Source organism: Macaca nemestrina, chromosome 7 (assembly GCF_043159975.1).
Source record: "Macaca nemestrina isolate mMacNem1 chromosome 7, mMacNem.hap1, whole genome shotgun sequence".
Lineage (NCBI taxonomy): Eukaryota > Metazoa > Chordata > Mammalia > Primates > Cercopithecidae > Macaca > Macaca nemestrina.
The window spans coordinates 2,595,070-2,611,081 of record NC_092131.1 but is presented as its reverse complement, the minus strand read 5'-3'; the positions used below and the strand labels follow the sequence as shown (position 1 = coordinate 2,611,081).

Here is a 16,012-nt window from a genome sequence, read left to right as displayed (position 1 = left end):
TAATTTACATTCCCACCAACAGAACATAAGAGTTCCCTTTTCTTGGCATCCTTGCCAGCATTTACTTTTTGTCTTCTTGATAACACCCATTCTAACTGGGGCAAGATGTTACCTCATTGTGGTTTTGATTTGCATTTCCCTGGTAACTAGTGATACTGAGATTTTTCTCATATGCCTGTTGGCCATTTGTATGTCTTTTGAGAAAGGTCTGTTCAGATCTTTTGCCTGATTTTTTTTTTCGAGACTGAGTTTTGCTTTTGTTGCCCAAGCTGGAGTGCAATGGCATGATCTCGGTTCACTGTAACCTCTGCCTCCCGGGTTCAAGTGATTCTCCTGCCTCAGCCTCCCGAGTCGCTGGGATTACAGGCACCTGCCACCATGCCCAGCTAATTGTTTGTATTTTTAGTAGAGATAGGGTTTCGCCATATTGGCCAGGCTGTTCTCAAACTCCTGACCTCAAGTGATCCGGTTGCCTTGGCCTCCCAAAGTGCTGGGATTACAGGCGTGAGGCACTGCGCCCAGCCTATTTATTTTTTAAAGAGTGTCTTGCTCTGTCACCCAGACTAGAGTTCAGTGGCATCATATTGGCTTACTGCAATCTCTGCCTCCCCGGTTCAAGTGATTCTCCTGCATCAGTCTCCCGAGTACCTGGGATTACAGGCATGCGCCACCATGCCTAGCTAATTTTGTATTTTTAGTAGAGATGGGGTTTCATCATGTTGGCCAGGCTGATCTCAAACTGCTGGCCTCAAGTGATCTGCCCACTTCAGACTTCCGAAGTGCTGGGATTATGAGCTACTGCGCCTGGTCACATTTAAAAACATTTTTTTAGCAACAGGGTCTCACTGTATTGTGCAGGCTGGTCTCAAACTCCTGGTCTGGAGAGATTCTCCCACCTTGGCCTCCCAAAACTCTGGGATTGCAGGCGTGGGTCACCTTGCCCAGCCTGCTGGGAGTTTTTATCATGAAGAAGGGTGTTATATTTTATCACATGCTTTCTCGGCATCTATTGAGATGATCATACGGTTTTTGTCCTTCAATCTGTGGATTTGATGTATTGCATGTATTGATTTGCGTATGTTGAACCATCCTTGCATCCCCAGGATAAATCCCACTTAGTCATAATGGATTATCTTTTAATGTGCTATTAGATTCAATTTGCTAGTATTTTGTTGAGGATTTTTGTGTATCTATTCATCAGGAATATTGACCTGCAGTTTTCTTTTTTGTTGTTGTGTCCTTGCCTGGTTTGAGTATCAGGGTAATGCTGGCCTCATAGAATGAGTTAGAGAGAATTCCCTCCTCTTCAGTTTTTTGGAACAGTTTAAGGAGAAATGGTATTAGTTCTTTTTTGTAAGTTTGGTAGAATTTAGTAGTAAAACCATCTGGTCTGTAGGCCTTTTGTGTTGTTGTTGGGAGATTTTTATTACTGTTCCAATCTCATTACTCCTTATCGATCTGTTCGGGTTTTCTGTTTCTTCTTGATTCAGTCTCGGCAGGCTGCGTGTGCCCAGGGATATCTCAATTTCCCCCAGGTTTCCAGTCTGTGAGTGTATAATTTCTCAGGCGGTCTCTGGTGATCTCTGGTATTTTCCATTTCCTCCGGGTTTCCAGTCCGTGAGTGTATAATTTCTCAGGCGGTCTCTGGTGATCTCTGGTATTTCTGTAATATCAGTTGTAATGTCTCTTTTTTGTTTCTGGTTTTGGTTATTTGGGTTGTCTCTCTTTTTTTCTTCATTATCAACTTAGAATATTTTCAGCTTCCATGTATGATGGGCTTATCAGGACATCGCTCCATGAGGTGAGGCATGTCTGATGTGCTTACGGTGGGGTTTAAGTGCTCCCACAAGCCCGCTCTGACAGTGTGTACTTATTTGGGGTAAAAAGAAAAAACACCTTAGCTCTGCTGACAAATAATGAGTCATATTTTCCCACAAAGATAAGTTTTGAAATAACAAAGGAAATTAAAGAAAAAGTGTTTTGCTTCATGGGAAATCCCCAAAGTCCCTCCCCACACCCCATGGGACCCAAGGGCCCTAGACCTCAGGGCGGGGCCAGCAGCGGAGGGAGCAGAGCCGGCAAGGAGCTGCCCTCAGGTGGGTCCTGGCCACACAGCCAGCCTCGGAGCCACTGAGGGGCCTGCCCTGGGCTCTGAGTCCAGAGGCCCCTTCCAGCCTCAATCTTTCTTCCAGGGTAAGCAGCCTGAGGGGCCAGGAGGACAGTCTGCTGAACCCTGAGCCCAAGGCCCAGGACTCCCTGCTTAAATGTCCCCAAGCCTGGATCCATCCTCCCAAGGTGGAGCTGCCGGAGCTGTACCCAGTCCTGCTGGCCTGAGGGGCAGCCAGGGGCGGCGACGAGGTGGTTTTCTGGGGCTGCAGATGAGCTTGGACCCAGGGCTGGGTGTAGCATGTGGGCTCATTGAGGCCCCTCACGATGTGGGAAAATCAGAGAGGGGACTGGCTGGGGCTGACCCTCCTGCAAGGACTTCTGAGAGCACTCCAAGGAGCCCTGGGGTCCTCCACTTGTCCCTGGCCTTCCAGGCCCTCACACACCATTGTTGTCAAGACAGAAGAGACTGGGCGCAGTGGCTCACGGCTGTAATCCCAGCACTTTGGGAGGCCAAGGCGGGCGGATCATCTGAGGTCAGGAGTTCGAGACCAGCCTGGCCAACATGGTGAAATCCTGTCTCTACTAAAAAATACAAAAATTAGCTGGGCGTGGTGGCAGGCGCCTTAATCCCAGCTACTTGGGAGGCAGAGGTAGGAGAATCGTTTGAACCTGGGAGGCAGAGTTTGTAGTCAGCCGAGATAAAGCCATTGCACTCAAACCTGGGGTACAAGAGCGAAACTTCTCTCAAAGGAAAAAAAAAAAAGACAGAAGAGAATCTATTCTGTCTAACTGCCTTTAGCTTGAGGGCGGGGAAGGCAGCCTCCCTTCATACTCATGCCCCAGCCCTGCAAATGTCACAGCAGGGTCCACCTGGCTGCCCCTCCCCACACCCAGAATAATCCCCACCCAGAGTCCCTGGAGGACCCAACCCTCGGGGGGCATGCCTGGGGCACAGCTGCATTCAGGCATCCAGCAACCCAGCCAGAGAGCAGAGGCTCCCCAACCATGGCCGGGAGGTAAGGACTGACCCCAAGGCCAAATTGGAGCAGCAAGAAGGTGAAGGGAGATCTGGGACGGGCTAGGGGAGGCTGGATCTCTTCCCCATTCACTTCCTGGTGCACCCAAACTGGCCCCAGGGGTGCAGCTGACAGGCCCCACCCTTGGGAACTGCACCCTGCTGATGGGTGTCCTGCAGGCACCCTGAGGCCAGCACCCTGGACCCCTGCCCTACATAGGCCTTACAAGGAGGAGCTAGGGTGGACACCCAGACTGCACTGAAAAGTAGGGGTGTTCTCAAGGTCCCAGACCCTACTCAGGGACCCCAGTGAGGGGTAGGGAGTGGGAGGCAGACCCCCTTGCTGGGAGCCTCTAGCCAAGCCTACCTTTTCAGATATGCCAACGAGCGGCCCCAGCTTCGTTCTCCAGGATAAAGACCCTAGTTACCTCCACTGCTCAGCCTCCCTTGCAGCTAAGTGTAGCCATGTGACCAAGTTCTAGATCAAGTTCCAGATCACAGATAAGTGGAAGTGCCCTGTGGGACTTCCAGGAAGTCTCCTCTGGGATGTCCCTTATTCTCTGCTAAGAACACAGAGGCAATGGCTGAGCTCCAGCAGCCATTGTGAGGCCATGAAGGCAGGGATCCTAGGGACTGGGATCTGAAAACTGGAAGGTCCTGGCTCCCAATGGCAGTGGAGCAATGCCATCATCTCTAGCAAGGCTATCTCTAGCCTGCCAGCCCCTGGACCTGCTTAGTGTTCGAGAGTAATGAACGACCTTGCTGAAGCCACTGTTCCTTAGGTCTCTGTGGCCTGTAGCTGAGCTTGACTCTGATTCGTAGGCCTGTAACTGGAGGGCCTCTACCTCGAGGGAGTGGGGTGTAGATTTTTCCTGGAGGTGAAGGTTCTCAGCCCCACCCTCTAGCCCGCCCACCCAGCTCCAGCCGTCTGTTTCTGTCTCGGATGAGAGGGGGCCTCTCAGGACAAAGAGGAAGTAGCTGGAAGGGGAAGCAGTGAGCTGCAGAGAGGAGGAGGTTGGTGTGGAGCACAGGCAGCACCAAGCCTGCCCCGTGAGCTGAGGGCCTGCAGTCTGTGGCTGGAATCAGGATGGACACCAAGGCAGGACCCCCAGAGGTATGTACCAATGAGGCCAGGGCAGATGCGAAAAGCCAGGCCTGGGGAAGGGGATGCTGTCTGCCTCCCTATGGCCTCAGCCTCCTGGCAACCCCAGGTCCAGAGAGTCACACAGCCTCCAGCTAGTCCTGTAGATGACTGGCTCCTTCCCCAATCCGTGCAGCTGGGTGATACCCAGCCAGGTGACAGCTGGGCCCTCTACCTCAGCCTGGGACTGGCAGCCGTGCCTAATGCCCTGCAGGGCAGAAAATCTGGCACCTTCAGCCATGACCTCTGATGCCTGCAGGGTCTTATGCTATCTACCATGGGACAAGGGGGCTACAGCCCTACTCTCCCAGGGTCTCTCAGCTCGAGCCAACCTGGCTTGCAGGCCTCCCAGGTTCCATTGGAAGAGGAGGTGGTGAGGCACTCTGGGGTCTGTAGTCCTGGGAGGGGCCTTGGACAGGCTCCAAGTCTGAGATGGGGCCTGCAAGAAGCAGGGCCTCTGTGCTCTGAGCTGCCCATCTGCCTGGAGCATTTAAGGGAGCAAGGGCCCTCTCTGGTGAGGGCAGGGAGGGTGGGGAGCAGCTGTCCAAGGACGGCCCTGGCACTTTGTTGCCCAGCCACAGCCCAGGATTCCACGTTTCCTCTCATTGCCCAGCCACAGCCCAGGATTCCACGTTTCCTCTCATTGCCTAGCCACAGCCCAGGATTCCACGTTTCCTCTCATTGCCCAGCCACAGCCCAGGATTCCACGTTTCCTCTCATTGCCCAGCCACAGCCCAGGATTCCACGTTTCCTCTCATTGCCCAGCCACAGCCCAGGATTCCACGTTTCCTCTCATTGCCCAGCCACAGCCCAGGATTCCACGTTTCCTCTCATTGCCCAGCCACAGCCCAGGATTCCACGTTTCCTCTCATTGCCCAGCCACAGCCCAGGATTCCACGTTTCCTCTCATTGCCCAGCCACAGCCCAGGATTCCACGTTTCCTCTCATTGCCCAGCCACAGCCCAGGATTCCACGTTTCCTCTCATTGCCCAGCCACAGCCCAGGATTCCACGTTTCCTCTCATTGCCCAGTCACAGCCCAGGATTCTGTTTCTCTCTGAGAGTTAGTGGGGGAGGGCAAAGGCCTGATGCTGGGCCCTGAATCCCTGGGGACAGTGGGGACACGGTAGGCACCCTGAGGTCCCCTCTGCGTGGTGGGGGGAGCAACCCCCGGAGTTCAGCTCTGGGGTGGGGGCGGCACCCGACCCACCTCTGCAGGACCCCCCAGTGCGCGAGGAGTTGGGCCAGAGTGACTTGGCCTGAGTCCCCGTCCCCACACTTGGTTTATGCTCCTACCCCCAATCTCCCATAACGCTTGGTTTCCAGGGCAGACACAGCCCAGGCCTGACTCCTATGGCGTTCCCACCCCCTGCTGAGGCAGGCCATGTTCTCAAAGGCCTCATCCCTGACCCGTGGGAGGATAGCCCTGACGAACCCCAGTGTCCTGGAGGCCGAGCTGGCTGCTCCCAGGTGGACAGCCAACCCACAGAGCCCCTGGGTCCCAGCGCCCAGCCTGGCTGCAGACACAGGCACTCAGCACTGCTGGGCCCAGGCCTCAAACCTTGGACACCTCCCCATCCCGGCCAGCGGCTGGTGGATGCCTCAGTCGGAGGCTGGCCAGTCAGGTGTCCATGTTGGGCACAGACCCCTCCCTGCACCCGGGGAGGGCGCCTCTGTATTTGTGAGGCACCCTTCCCCATCGTGGCACCTGGGGCAGCCTGACTGCTTGCTTTGAGGGTGGGATTGGGGGTGGGAGCCCACATGCCACGGGGCTCAGATGGCCTGGCTCCCAGGTCCTTATGGGGTGACCGCTCTGAGAAGACAAGGCGAGTCCCTGTAGCAGAGGACAACCGCCTCCCCCAGCAGTGCAGGGGTCTCACTCTGTCGCCATCTCTGCCCTCTCCACGCCTAGCCTCTCCAGCCAGGGTGCTGCCCCATTGACCCCTCTGACCTGTGGCTCTCAGGAGGGGCTGCCGTGGGGCCAAGACAGGAGCCCAGCCCAGGAGGGAAGCAGTTATTTATAGGCCAGCAATAAGAGGACCAAGCGACAAAAGCAGAAATGGGGCTTTCAGACACAGTTTCAGTCGTGGTTGAAACAGGGAACTGAGACACAAATACCTAGATACTCACTGAGCATCGCTGAGTGGGAGACCCTGATGGGGAGACACAGAAACCTGGGGCATGTGGCCAGGCACAGACGCCCACCCCGCCCCACACGCTTGGCCCAGCCTCAGCCCTGGGGACCGCCTTAGCAGCAGTCCCTCCGGCTTGGCCAGGGGACAGGGCAGGTGACATGTGGCCGGCTGCGGGCTCCAACATCCACACGGCTTGTCCTTGTGGAAAGCATACCCCCAACATCCAGGGTGTGACCTCAGGCATGAGTGGGATGCTTTTGGGGGCTTATGTGGGTGTCTGTGCAGGGGTGTCTCCAGTGCCTAGCTGCCCAGGCACTGAGGGGCAGTTGTGGGTGGGGCTGGAGCTGCTGGTGATGCCAGGCTGCCCTGTGCAGATGCTGAAGCCTCTTCGGAGAGCGGCAGTGACCCCCATGTGGCCGTGCTCCATGCTGCCCCGCCGCCTGTGGGACAGAGAGGCTGGCACGGTAGGACTGGGGGGCCCCAGGGAGGAGGTGGCTGGGATCAGTGGCCTTTCAGAAGCTGTGAGCCAGAGTGGAGAGGATACAAGCAGCCTTGAGGGGGCCTCCACCCTCAAGGAGGGGAGCAGAGGTGCCCTGATCGGTGGGCAAGGCAAGCCTCCCTGGGCTGCTCCAGACCTTCCCTTTATCCCCCTGCTGGAGGTGCTGGGGACAGCCAGTTACCACGGGCCACAGCATTGCAGAGTGGGCTGCAGGCCCCCCGACCCCCGCCACCACCCTGGGCTGGGGCCCTTCTCTGTATCACCCTCCCCTCTCCCTTGTCCACCCTAGTCCCACCCCAGCAGCAGCACAGGTCCAGGGAAGTCAAGATGGTCTCTGTCTCAGCACTGGAGGGGCCATGGTGGCCCAACCAGAAGTCAACCCCCCACCTGTCCTGGTGACCCTGCGGGTGCTGCCCCATCCAGTTGCAGGTCCTGGGAGTGCTGGCTATGCTGTGGCTGGGCTCCATGGCTCTTACCTACCTCCTGTGGCAAGTGCGCCGTCCTCCCACCTGGGGCCAGGTGCAGCCCAAGGACGTGCCCAGGTCCTGGGGGCATGGTTCCAGCCCAGCTCTGGAGCCCCTGGAAGAGGAGGTCAGGAAGCAGAGGGACTCTTGCCAGTAAGTGAGCCCATGGAGGCCTGCCTGGGCAGGTCTCAGTTTGGGGCTGCTGCCTGTGTTTCTGCCCTTGGATCTGCCCATGAGATAAGGGTGGCCCCTCTACCAGCTCCTCTAGAAGGTGCAGGTCACCCGGGAGGGCCACAACCATATGAGCTGGCGTGGGGGCTGGGGACAGGGCAGGCGTGTGGTGCTTTTTGCAGCAAACAAAGGCTGCCACCCGGGGGATCTGACAGGCTGGAAAACACTGCCTGTGCTGAGCTCACCCCCTCAGTCTTTCCACTCCTGGGGCGTAGTGTCACTGTCCCCTCCCGCCCCTCAGCCTTCCCTCCCACCCTTCTTTCCCTGCGGTTGGGGTCCTGGAATCGCAGGACTGCCCTGGAGGAACCTGTTGGGCCATCTTGCACACATTCCCTGGAAATGGAATCTCGCCTGCCCCTGGCCCAGTCTTTCCCTTCCAGGCCAGCTCTGGCCGCCACCAAGGGCTTCCACACCAGGAGGCCACCCCAGACTCCAGACTCCACAGCTCTGCTCTGCTCTTCTCGGCTTCAGGAGCAGCTGCTCCCTGTGGGCAGTGCCTCAGGGTTGGGTGGGGCCAGGACCCCCCAGTCTAACCTGCTCTGGACCAGGCAGCCCCTCTCAGACTCCTTCCCAACGTGCTCCTGGGTGTCCCATCCCAGCAGCATGCTGGGCTCAGGCCCACCCTGCCCAGTCTGTTTTGTTGCCTATACCTTAAACCCTTACCCTGCACACTTGGCCTGGGCTCATCCCAGGGGCCACCTGAGCAACAGTTGCTCTGGCTTGGCAGCGGGATGGGGCAGGTGATGTGAGGCAGGTTGGGGGCTCCTGCACCCATACTGAGCCCTGTGTGGCTCTCTCCACAGGCTTGTCCTTGTGGAAAGCATCCCCCAGGACCTGCCATTTGCAGCCGGCAGCCTCTCCGCCCAGCCTCTGGGCCAGGCCTGGCTGCAGCTGCTGGACACTGCCCAGGAGAGCGTCCACGTGGCTTCATACTACTGGTCCCTCACAGGGCCCGACATTGGGGTCAACGACTCATCTTCCCAGCTGGTGCGCCCCGCCCTGACCCCACCGCATCCTGGTGCTGGAAACACAGCAAGTCAGGCTGCCCATCTATGTAGGGGTCTCGGGCACCAGGCCCGGGGGCTCAACTCGGTGGTAGGGTCTAGCATGGAGCAGGGATTAGGCCACTCCCTTGGGGGCTCTAAGGGCAGAGGTGTCAAGGAGCTGGGCCTCTGGGTGACTAAACACTCAGACTGGGCCTGGTGCAGTTTGGCTCTCAACCAAGGGTCATCCATATACTTGACCTGACCTTGAGCTGTGGGCAGTCCAAGGTAGGCCTCCTGAGGAGGGCATGGGTCCTAGTAGGGATGCGGAGGAGAGGGCAGCCTGAGGTCAGCTTTCATGGCTGGCCTGGCCTTGCAGGGAGAGGCCCTTCTGCAGAAGCTGCAGCAGCTGCTGGGCAGGAACATTTCCTTGGCTGTGGCCACCAGCAGTCCAACACTGGCCAGGAAGTCCACCGACCTGCAGGTCCTGGCTGCCCGAGGTGGGTACCTGCACCATGCTGGGCCCCACTGCCCTAGCATCAGGCATGGGCTGTCTGGCTGGCACCATGGGACAAGGAAAAGGGGCAGGGGTGGGAAAGGTGTCCTGGGCTTCCCTAGGACACCCCAGGAGGGCAGGACCCAGGGCTCCGAGGTCCTTTGAGTCAGCTTCACCTGGGCATAGGGCTGGTTCCAAGGAACCAAAAGTGCCATTTTCCACAGGGCAGAGCATGTGGAAGCCCTGCTGAGCCCAGCAGCTCTGACCCCTGGCTGGAGGCTCAGGCTGGGACCTCTGGCTGGGGAGCAAGAGGCCATGGGCAGTCACCACAAAGGCAGGCTCTGGAGCTGAGCTGCCCAGAGGGACCCTGGGCCAGTCTATCCCTCAGTGTCCTCACCTATAAAATGGGGATGAGGATAGCAGCAGCTTAGTAGGACTGTTGTGGGGACATCCGAGTCAACCCCACTGTCATGAGCTTGGGGTCAGGCTCACCATGAAGCTGGCATTTAGCAAGACCTAGTCCATCCCATTGCCTGAACTCTCCACCAGGTGCCCAGGTACGAAGGGTGCCCATGGGGCGGCTCACCAGGGGCGTTTTGCACTCCAAATTCTGGGTTGTGGATGGACGGCACATATACATGGGCAGTGCCAACATGGACTGGCGGTCCCTGACGCAGGTGAGTGCCAGGGCCCTAACATAGGAGGCTCGCCTGAAGCTCTTCCCCTCCTGAACTCTAGGGACTTGGCCTGACATCTCAGTGCATCTAGAGAAAGTCGTGTAGTACTGTTTACAATGTCACCATGGCAGAAACAATTGGAGACTGGTCTAATAAATGATGGAATTCTACACAGCCACTGAACTCATGCTGTGGAATCACATTAAATGACATGGAAAGATGTTCAAGTCACATTATCCAGGGAAACATGCAGATTACAAAACACACGCCTTTTTAGGAAAAGCAATGCATGAAAAATGTGTCAGAATGGTCATGGCAAAGGCAACCCTGGTTATCACTTGACAGTGGTATTAAGAATGATCCCATTCTTAATGCCTTGATGCATTTTCTATTGTTTTTGTAATAAACATGTATTGCTTTGATCATTGGAATACAATGTTCAAAAACACAGGGACCTGCTGGGCACTCCTTCCACCAGCACACTCTTACAGATTCCTACAGGCAATGCTTCCCACAAGTGGGGACCCGTGGGGCAGGGGCTGTGCCTGCCCCAGCATCCCTGGCCTGGGTGGAGTGGGGTGGAGGCCCCACAGAGGGGATTTTCTCCCACAGCACCTGACTTTGGTCTCTGCAGGTGAAGGAGCTTGGCGCTGTCATCTATAACTGCAGCCACCTGGCCCAAGACCTGGAGAAGACCTTCCAGACCTACTGGGTGCTGGGCGTGCCCAAGGCTGTCCTCCCCAAAACCTGGCCTCAGAACTTCTCATCTCACATCAACCGTTTCCAGCCCTTCCAGGGCCTCTTTGATGGGGTGCCCACCACTGCCTACTTCTCAGTAAGGCGGGTTGAGAAGGAGCCCATCAGAGACCCCTGCTCTGCCCTGGCTGGCCAGACCCACAGGGAGCCCTCTGGGCTGGCCCTGCAGACACCAGCAGCATCAGCCGGGTCTTCAGGCAGCCAGCACCATGGGTGGGACTGGGGCCCTGGGGTGAGCAGCAGGCTGGCATCAGCAGGCTCTGGGCTGTGCCTGGAGGCAGGCTTAGCTCCAGGAGGACAGCTGGTCAGCACCATCCCTGGGAAACAGGCTGCCTAGGAGGTGATGGGAGGCCCTGGGGCCCTGGGAGTCTCTAGACTGCTGGAAGAGGCCAAGGGGCTTAGCTGGGCACTGGAGAGGGAGGGGAACCCCACTTGCTCTGTGGGGAAGGAAGGGAAGAGTGAGGGGTAGGCAGATCCTCCTTTATCAGCCCACGGGGGTGGGGGTGGACAGCCCCCCAGCCAGCCCAGGACTGGTCTGCAGTAGAGGCTGTATCAGAACAAGGGAAATCTCCCTAGATGGGGCGGGGCGGGGGGGGGGTTGGCACCCTGAAGGGAGTGGAGAAGCATCCCCATGGCCAGAAACTGTTTCTGGGAAGTCAATCCAGCCCGGAGCCCAGGGCGGTCCAGCTGCTTCCCGTCGCTCTGCCAGGCCTCAGCCAGTCCCCAGGACCCCTGTGGAACCGACCCCTTTTTTCGTCATGTTTCCAGGCACCTGGGCCCCATCCCTCCACCACCACATGGGGCCTCTTGGGTGGTGCATGGTGGGGTCACAAGTTCAGAATGGACTGGGCTGGCAGAGCCTTCAGGGACCCCTCTCCCGTCACAGGCATCGCCACCCGCACTCTGTCCCCAGGGCCGCACCCCTGACCTGGAGGCGCTGTTGGCGGTGATGGGGAGCGCCCAGGAGTTCATCTATGCCTCCGTGATGGAGTATTTCCCTACCACGCGCTTCAGCCACCCCCGCAGGTAGGTCTGAGCGGGAGGCGGGCAGCCTGCTCTGCTGATGGGCAGCTCCTGGGCACGTCCCCTTCTGCTGGGACCCCTGCCGGGCCGGGGGCTTGTAAGCAGAGCCCCGCCTCTCTCCACCCCAAGGTACTGGCCGGTGCTGGACAACGCGCTGCGGGCGGCAGCCTTCAGCAAGGGTGTGCGCGTGCGCCTGCTGGTCAGCTGCGGACTCAACACGGACCCCACCATGTTCCCCTATCTGCGGTCCCTGCAGGCGCTCAGCAACCCCGCGGCCAACGTCTCTGTGGACGTGGTGAGGGCGCGCTCCCAGCCGGGCGTGGGGAAGGCGCCCTCCTCCCGCCCTTCCTGACGCGCTGCCTCTGCTCCCCTAAGAAAGTCTTCATCGTGCCGGTGGGGAATCATTCCAACATCCCGTTCAGCAGGGTGAACCACAGCAAGTTCATGGTCACGGAGAAGGCAGCCTACATAGGTGAGCGCCAGCAGATCACGGCGGGCGGGCCCCAGGGTGGCCAGGCACGGGCGAGGGAGGCAGTGGCTTTGTGACCGGCGTGGACACCTCAGGACAGAGGGGCCGCTGCTGAAGGGGGACAGGGTCTCCATGGAGTTCCGGGAACCAGGCCACCCGCCTGTCACCTGGCCCCACAGGGCCCCAGAACACTGAGTCAGGACGCCTGGCGCCGCGTGGTGAGGATGGAGTTCCTCCGCGACCAGCTGTCCCTCCCGCACCTAAGCGAGGGGCTTCCCCGGCTGGGGTCTGATGACAGTGGAGGGGCCAGCTGCCAACCGTCCCCAAACCCGTAGCCGGGCCTGGCGCTGAGCGGGCTGCGGAGAGGCCTGTGGGAGCCGGCGCCCAAGCGTCTCCTCCGTCCTCCCCACAGGCACCTCCAACTGGTCGGAGGATTACTTCAGCAGCACGACGGGGGTGGGCCTGGTGGTCACCCAGAGCCCCGGCGCGCAGCCCGCGGGGGCCACGGTACAGGAGCAGCTGCGGCAGCTCTTTGAGCGGGACTGGAGTTCGCGCTACGCCGTCGGCCTGGACGGACAGGCTCCGGGCCAGGACTGCGTTTGGCAGGGCTGAGGGGGGCCCTTTTTTCTCTCGGCGACCCCGCCCCGTCCCCGCCCTCCCCTCTGACCCGGCCTGGGCTTCAGCAGCTTCCTCCTGTAAGCAGCCCGGGTCCGCACTGAGCCAGGAGCCGCCTGCGACCGCCCGGGCGCCGCGCACCGCCCGCCAGCTCTCTGATTTCCGAGTCCAGCCCCCCTAAGCCCCGCCTCCTCCAGGGAGCCCTCCAGGAGGCCCCTACCCTGACTCCTGGCCCACAGGCCAGGCCTAAAAAACACTCGTGGCTTCCCAGTGCCTCTGTGTGAGTCCAGCGCTGGCGGCCCTTCATCCTTTTGCCAAGGGCCCGCCTCTACGCGCCCGCCACTGCGAAGCCGCGCCGCGCGACTGCCGTGGCAGCGCCTCAGCTAGTCCGGGGTGCGCGAGAACCCGGGGCGGGGCGGGGACCAGACGGGACCCCCGGGCGGAGCGAACCCTCAATCTCCCACCCCGCGCCGAGTTGCCGCGCTCCGGAACCCAAATTCCCGCCCAGCGGCTGCCGTGGGGAGCGAGAGCCGCGGAGCCCACGCCCGGGACTCCCGCAGAGGGAACGCAGACCAAGGCGTCGCGCCGCGCACCCACCGCCAGGGGGCGGCTCCTACGGCGCCGGACAGGTGCGGCGAGGGAGGGGAGCGGGGCTGAGCGGACGGGGAGGCCGGGAGGGGAGGGGACCCGCGGCTGAGGGGACGGGGAGGCCGGGAGGGGACCCGCGGCTGAGGGGACGGGGAGGCCGGGAGGGGACGCGCGGCTGAGGGGACGGGGAGGCCGGGAGGGGACCCGCGGCTGAGGGGACGGGGAGGCCGGGAGGGGACCCGCGGCTGAGGGGACGGAGAGAGCGGGAGGGGACCCGCGGCTGAGGGGACGGGGAGACCGGGAGGGGACCCGCGGCTGAGGGGACGGAGAGGGCGGGAGGGGACCCGGGGTTGGGGGACGGGGAGGAGGGGAGGGGACCTGGGGCTGGGGGAAGGGGAGGTCGAGAAGGGACCAAGCGCTGAGGGAATGGGAAGGGCGGGAGGGGACCCGCGGCTGAGGGGATGGGGAGGGCGGGAGGGGACCTGGGGCTGAGGGGACGGGGAGGACGCGAGGCGACCGGGGCTGAGGGATGGGGAAGTCGGGAGGGGACCCTCGGCTGAAGGGATCAGGAGAGTGGAAGTCGGGAGGGGACCCCTGACGGGGAGGGTAAGAGGGAGGGAACCCAGAGAGAGAACAGGTCCCGCGTGAGGGCTGGGGAGACAGGCCGGCGACGGTAGGGGTGCGCAAGGCTGTGTGGTTTGTGGGCTGTTGTGCTTGGGCTGTTGTGCAGGGCGGGTCCAAGAATGTGGGGGCGGGACTGTCCTGGGGATGCAGGGCCCAGGATTGGTGCATGGGGCTGAGAGGACCAGCATTTGAGCTGGAGGGCAGGAAGGTGACTCCAATCTGAGACCAGGACTTGGATGCGGCTCCACTGGAACTCACCCTATCCTGGGAGCCACCTGGGCACCTGTGCTGCACATGCGAGATTCGAACCCAGGTCTGGCCACTCCGTTCCCACTCTTCTGCTATGAATGCTGGGCCAGAAGCCTTCTCAAAGCTCCCTGGCTTGTCTCACCTGATGGTTCCTGACCAAGACCACAGGGTACCCTCCCCTGGTGGAGGTCCATGGGGCCACCCCTAGGCTGGAGTTCAGGGACAGTGCAGCGGTATGAAGGAGCACTGGAGCTGAATGGACCCCAGGGTCCCCTGAATGCTCTCCCAGTCTTGGGGCACCACTTTCCTACCCTTCTCTACTTCTCTACTTTTCCTACCCTTCTCTACCTTTTTCCTTCCTATTTTTGTGTCCCTGCCACACTGCGAACTCAGCCCTATCTTCCTCTTCCCTCTTCGCTTTGGGGAAAGCTAGCGAAGTTCATCTAAGGTACAGTACAAGTTACTTTTCTGTTCGATTGGTGACCTCAAACTTCCCCCATCTAAAGGACGCCTTAGACCTCAGCATTCTATCTGTGCAGAAAGTCTCCTACACCCATCCTGCCTCCCTGCCCAAGCTTGTGAAAAGTTTGCTGCAGATGCTGCAGGAGGATGGGGATCCACACAGCCCTGCAAGGCCTCAGGAGCCTCTGGGAGCTGCTTTGTATGTGAGCTGCACTTGGCCAAGCCAAGCTCTGGCAGCTGCAGTGGCTGCTCCCTGTGGCTTCCTATCCCTCATCCATGCTCCAAATCTCCTCAGCAACCATCTGCCAAAAAGCTGCGTGGCAACACCTGGCTCAGAATCTGATATCATCCCAGACTAAGCTCTGCCCTCCAGAGTTGCATGTGTGGGTTTGCTCCCTGGTTCTTGGCCTTATACCTGAATGTGTCTCAGAGCACTTGGCCTGTTCTCTTGGCCTGCCAACTGTGTTCTAGGAGGGCTCTGTGCTCCAGGTTGTGATTTGGACAACTGGCTTGTGGCCCTCATCCAGTGAAAGGCCTCTTTCCACACACCTGGGGTCTGGCAGTCACACCTCAGTGGCACTGTCAGAGGCCTACTTCAAAGCAGACTCCTATTCCCAAGGAAATCCAGCTTGACAAGGTTTGAGAGACCCCAGGAGGGTAACACAATGTGGCCCCTTCTGGAATATAGCAGACAGACTCTAGAATGACTCCCATGACCCCCACCTCCTGCTATGCATGCCCTTGTGTGATCTTACCTTGAGTGTGTGCATGACCTGTGCCTTGTTGTAACTAATAGAATACACAGAGGTAATGGGGTGTCACTTTTGTGATAGCAGTCTATCCCTTGCTAGCTTTAATAAAGTGAGTTGCTAGGCTATGAGCTGTCCTGTGAAGAGGCCCTTGTGGCAGGGTACTGGGATTGCCTCCAGCCCCCAACTAGCAAGAAACTGGGGCCCTCAATCATCCCATCCACAGGAGTTGAGTGTGGCTAGCAACACTCAACTTAAACACTGAAGCTTAAATGTGAGCTTCAGAAGTGGCTTCTTTCCTGGTCATGCCTGAAGGGGAGACCACAGCCCCAGCTGACACCTTGATTGACGCCTAATGGGACCTTGAGCAGAGAACCCAACAAAGCCACACTTGGGCTGATCTACAAAAACTGGGAGATCATAAATATGTGTTGTTTTAAGTTGCTCATTTGTAGTGAGTGCTGATGTTATGCAGCATAGATAACTCATACACAGAGAACCAAGGCCACGTGAGAACCCTGTGGGGGCCCCTGCTGCTCAGCCACTTCTCATGTGCTGGGACAGCTGTCTCTCTGGCCTCTAGCACCAAGGTCCCCACTATCCCAGGCCTTGACTCTGGGATCAGAGAGGGATAAAAGCCCCATGGAGCCAGGCAGACTCCTCCCTCTGCAGTGCTCCCTGGGCTGCACTCACCTAGCTTGTCTGGCACACACAAGTTGGAGTAGAGG

At 59.2% G+C, this 16,012-nt stretch overlaps 1 protein-coding gene across 2 annotated transcripts; it reads left to right on the top strand.

The window, feature by feature from the left end:
- The first annotated feature begins 4,073 nt into the window (after positions 1-4,073).
- Positions 4,074-12,878, top strand: LOC105489845 (phospholipase D family member 4). 2 transcript variants are annotated; one of them, XM_071099476.1, is made up of 11 exons: positions 4,074-4,238; positions 6,774-6,863; positions 7,322-7,515; positions 8,397-8,580; positions 8,956-9,076; positions 9,622-9,749; positions 10,384-10,584; positions 11,419-11,531; positions 11,658-11,823; positions 11,904-12,000; positions 12,410-12,878. In XM_071099476.1, the coding sequence occupies exons 1-11, from the start codon at positions 4,212-4,214 to the stop codon at positions 12,607-12,609; spliced, it is 1,521 nt and encodes a 506-aa protein (XP_070955577.1). In that variant the 5' UTR covers positions 4,074-4,211; the 3' UTR covers positions 12,610-12,878. The 2 variants fall into 2 exon arrangements, with proteins under 2 accessions (XP_070955577.1, XP_011753326.2); XM_011755024.2 differs by having other exon boundaries at positions 4,076-4,238; positions 11,392-11,531.
- The last annotated feature ends 3,134 nt before the right edge of the window (positions 12,879-16,012 follow it).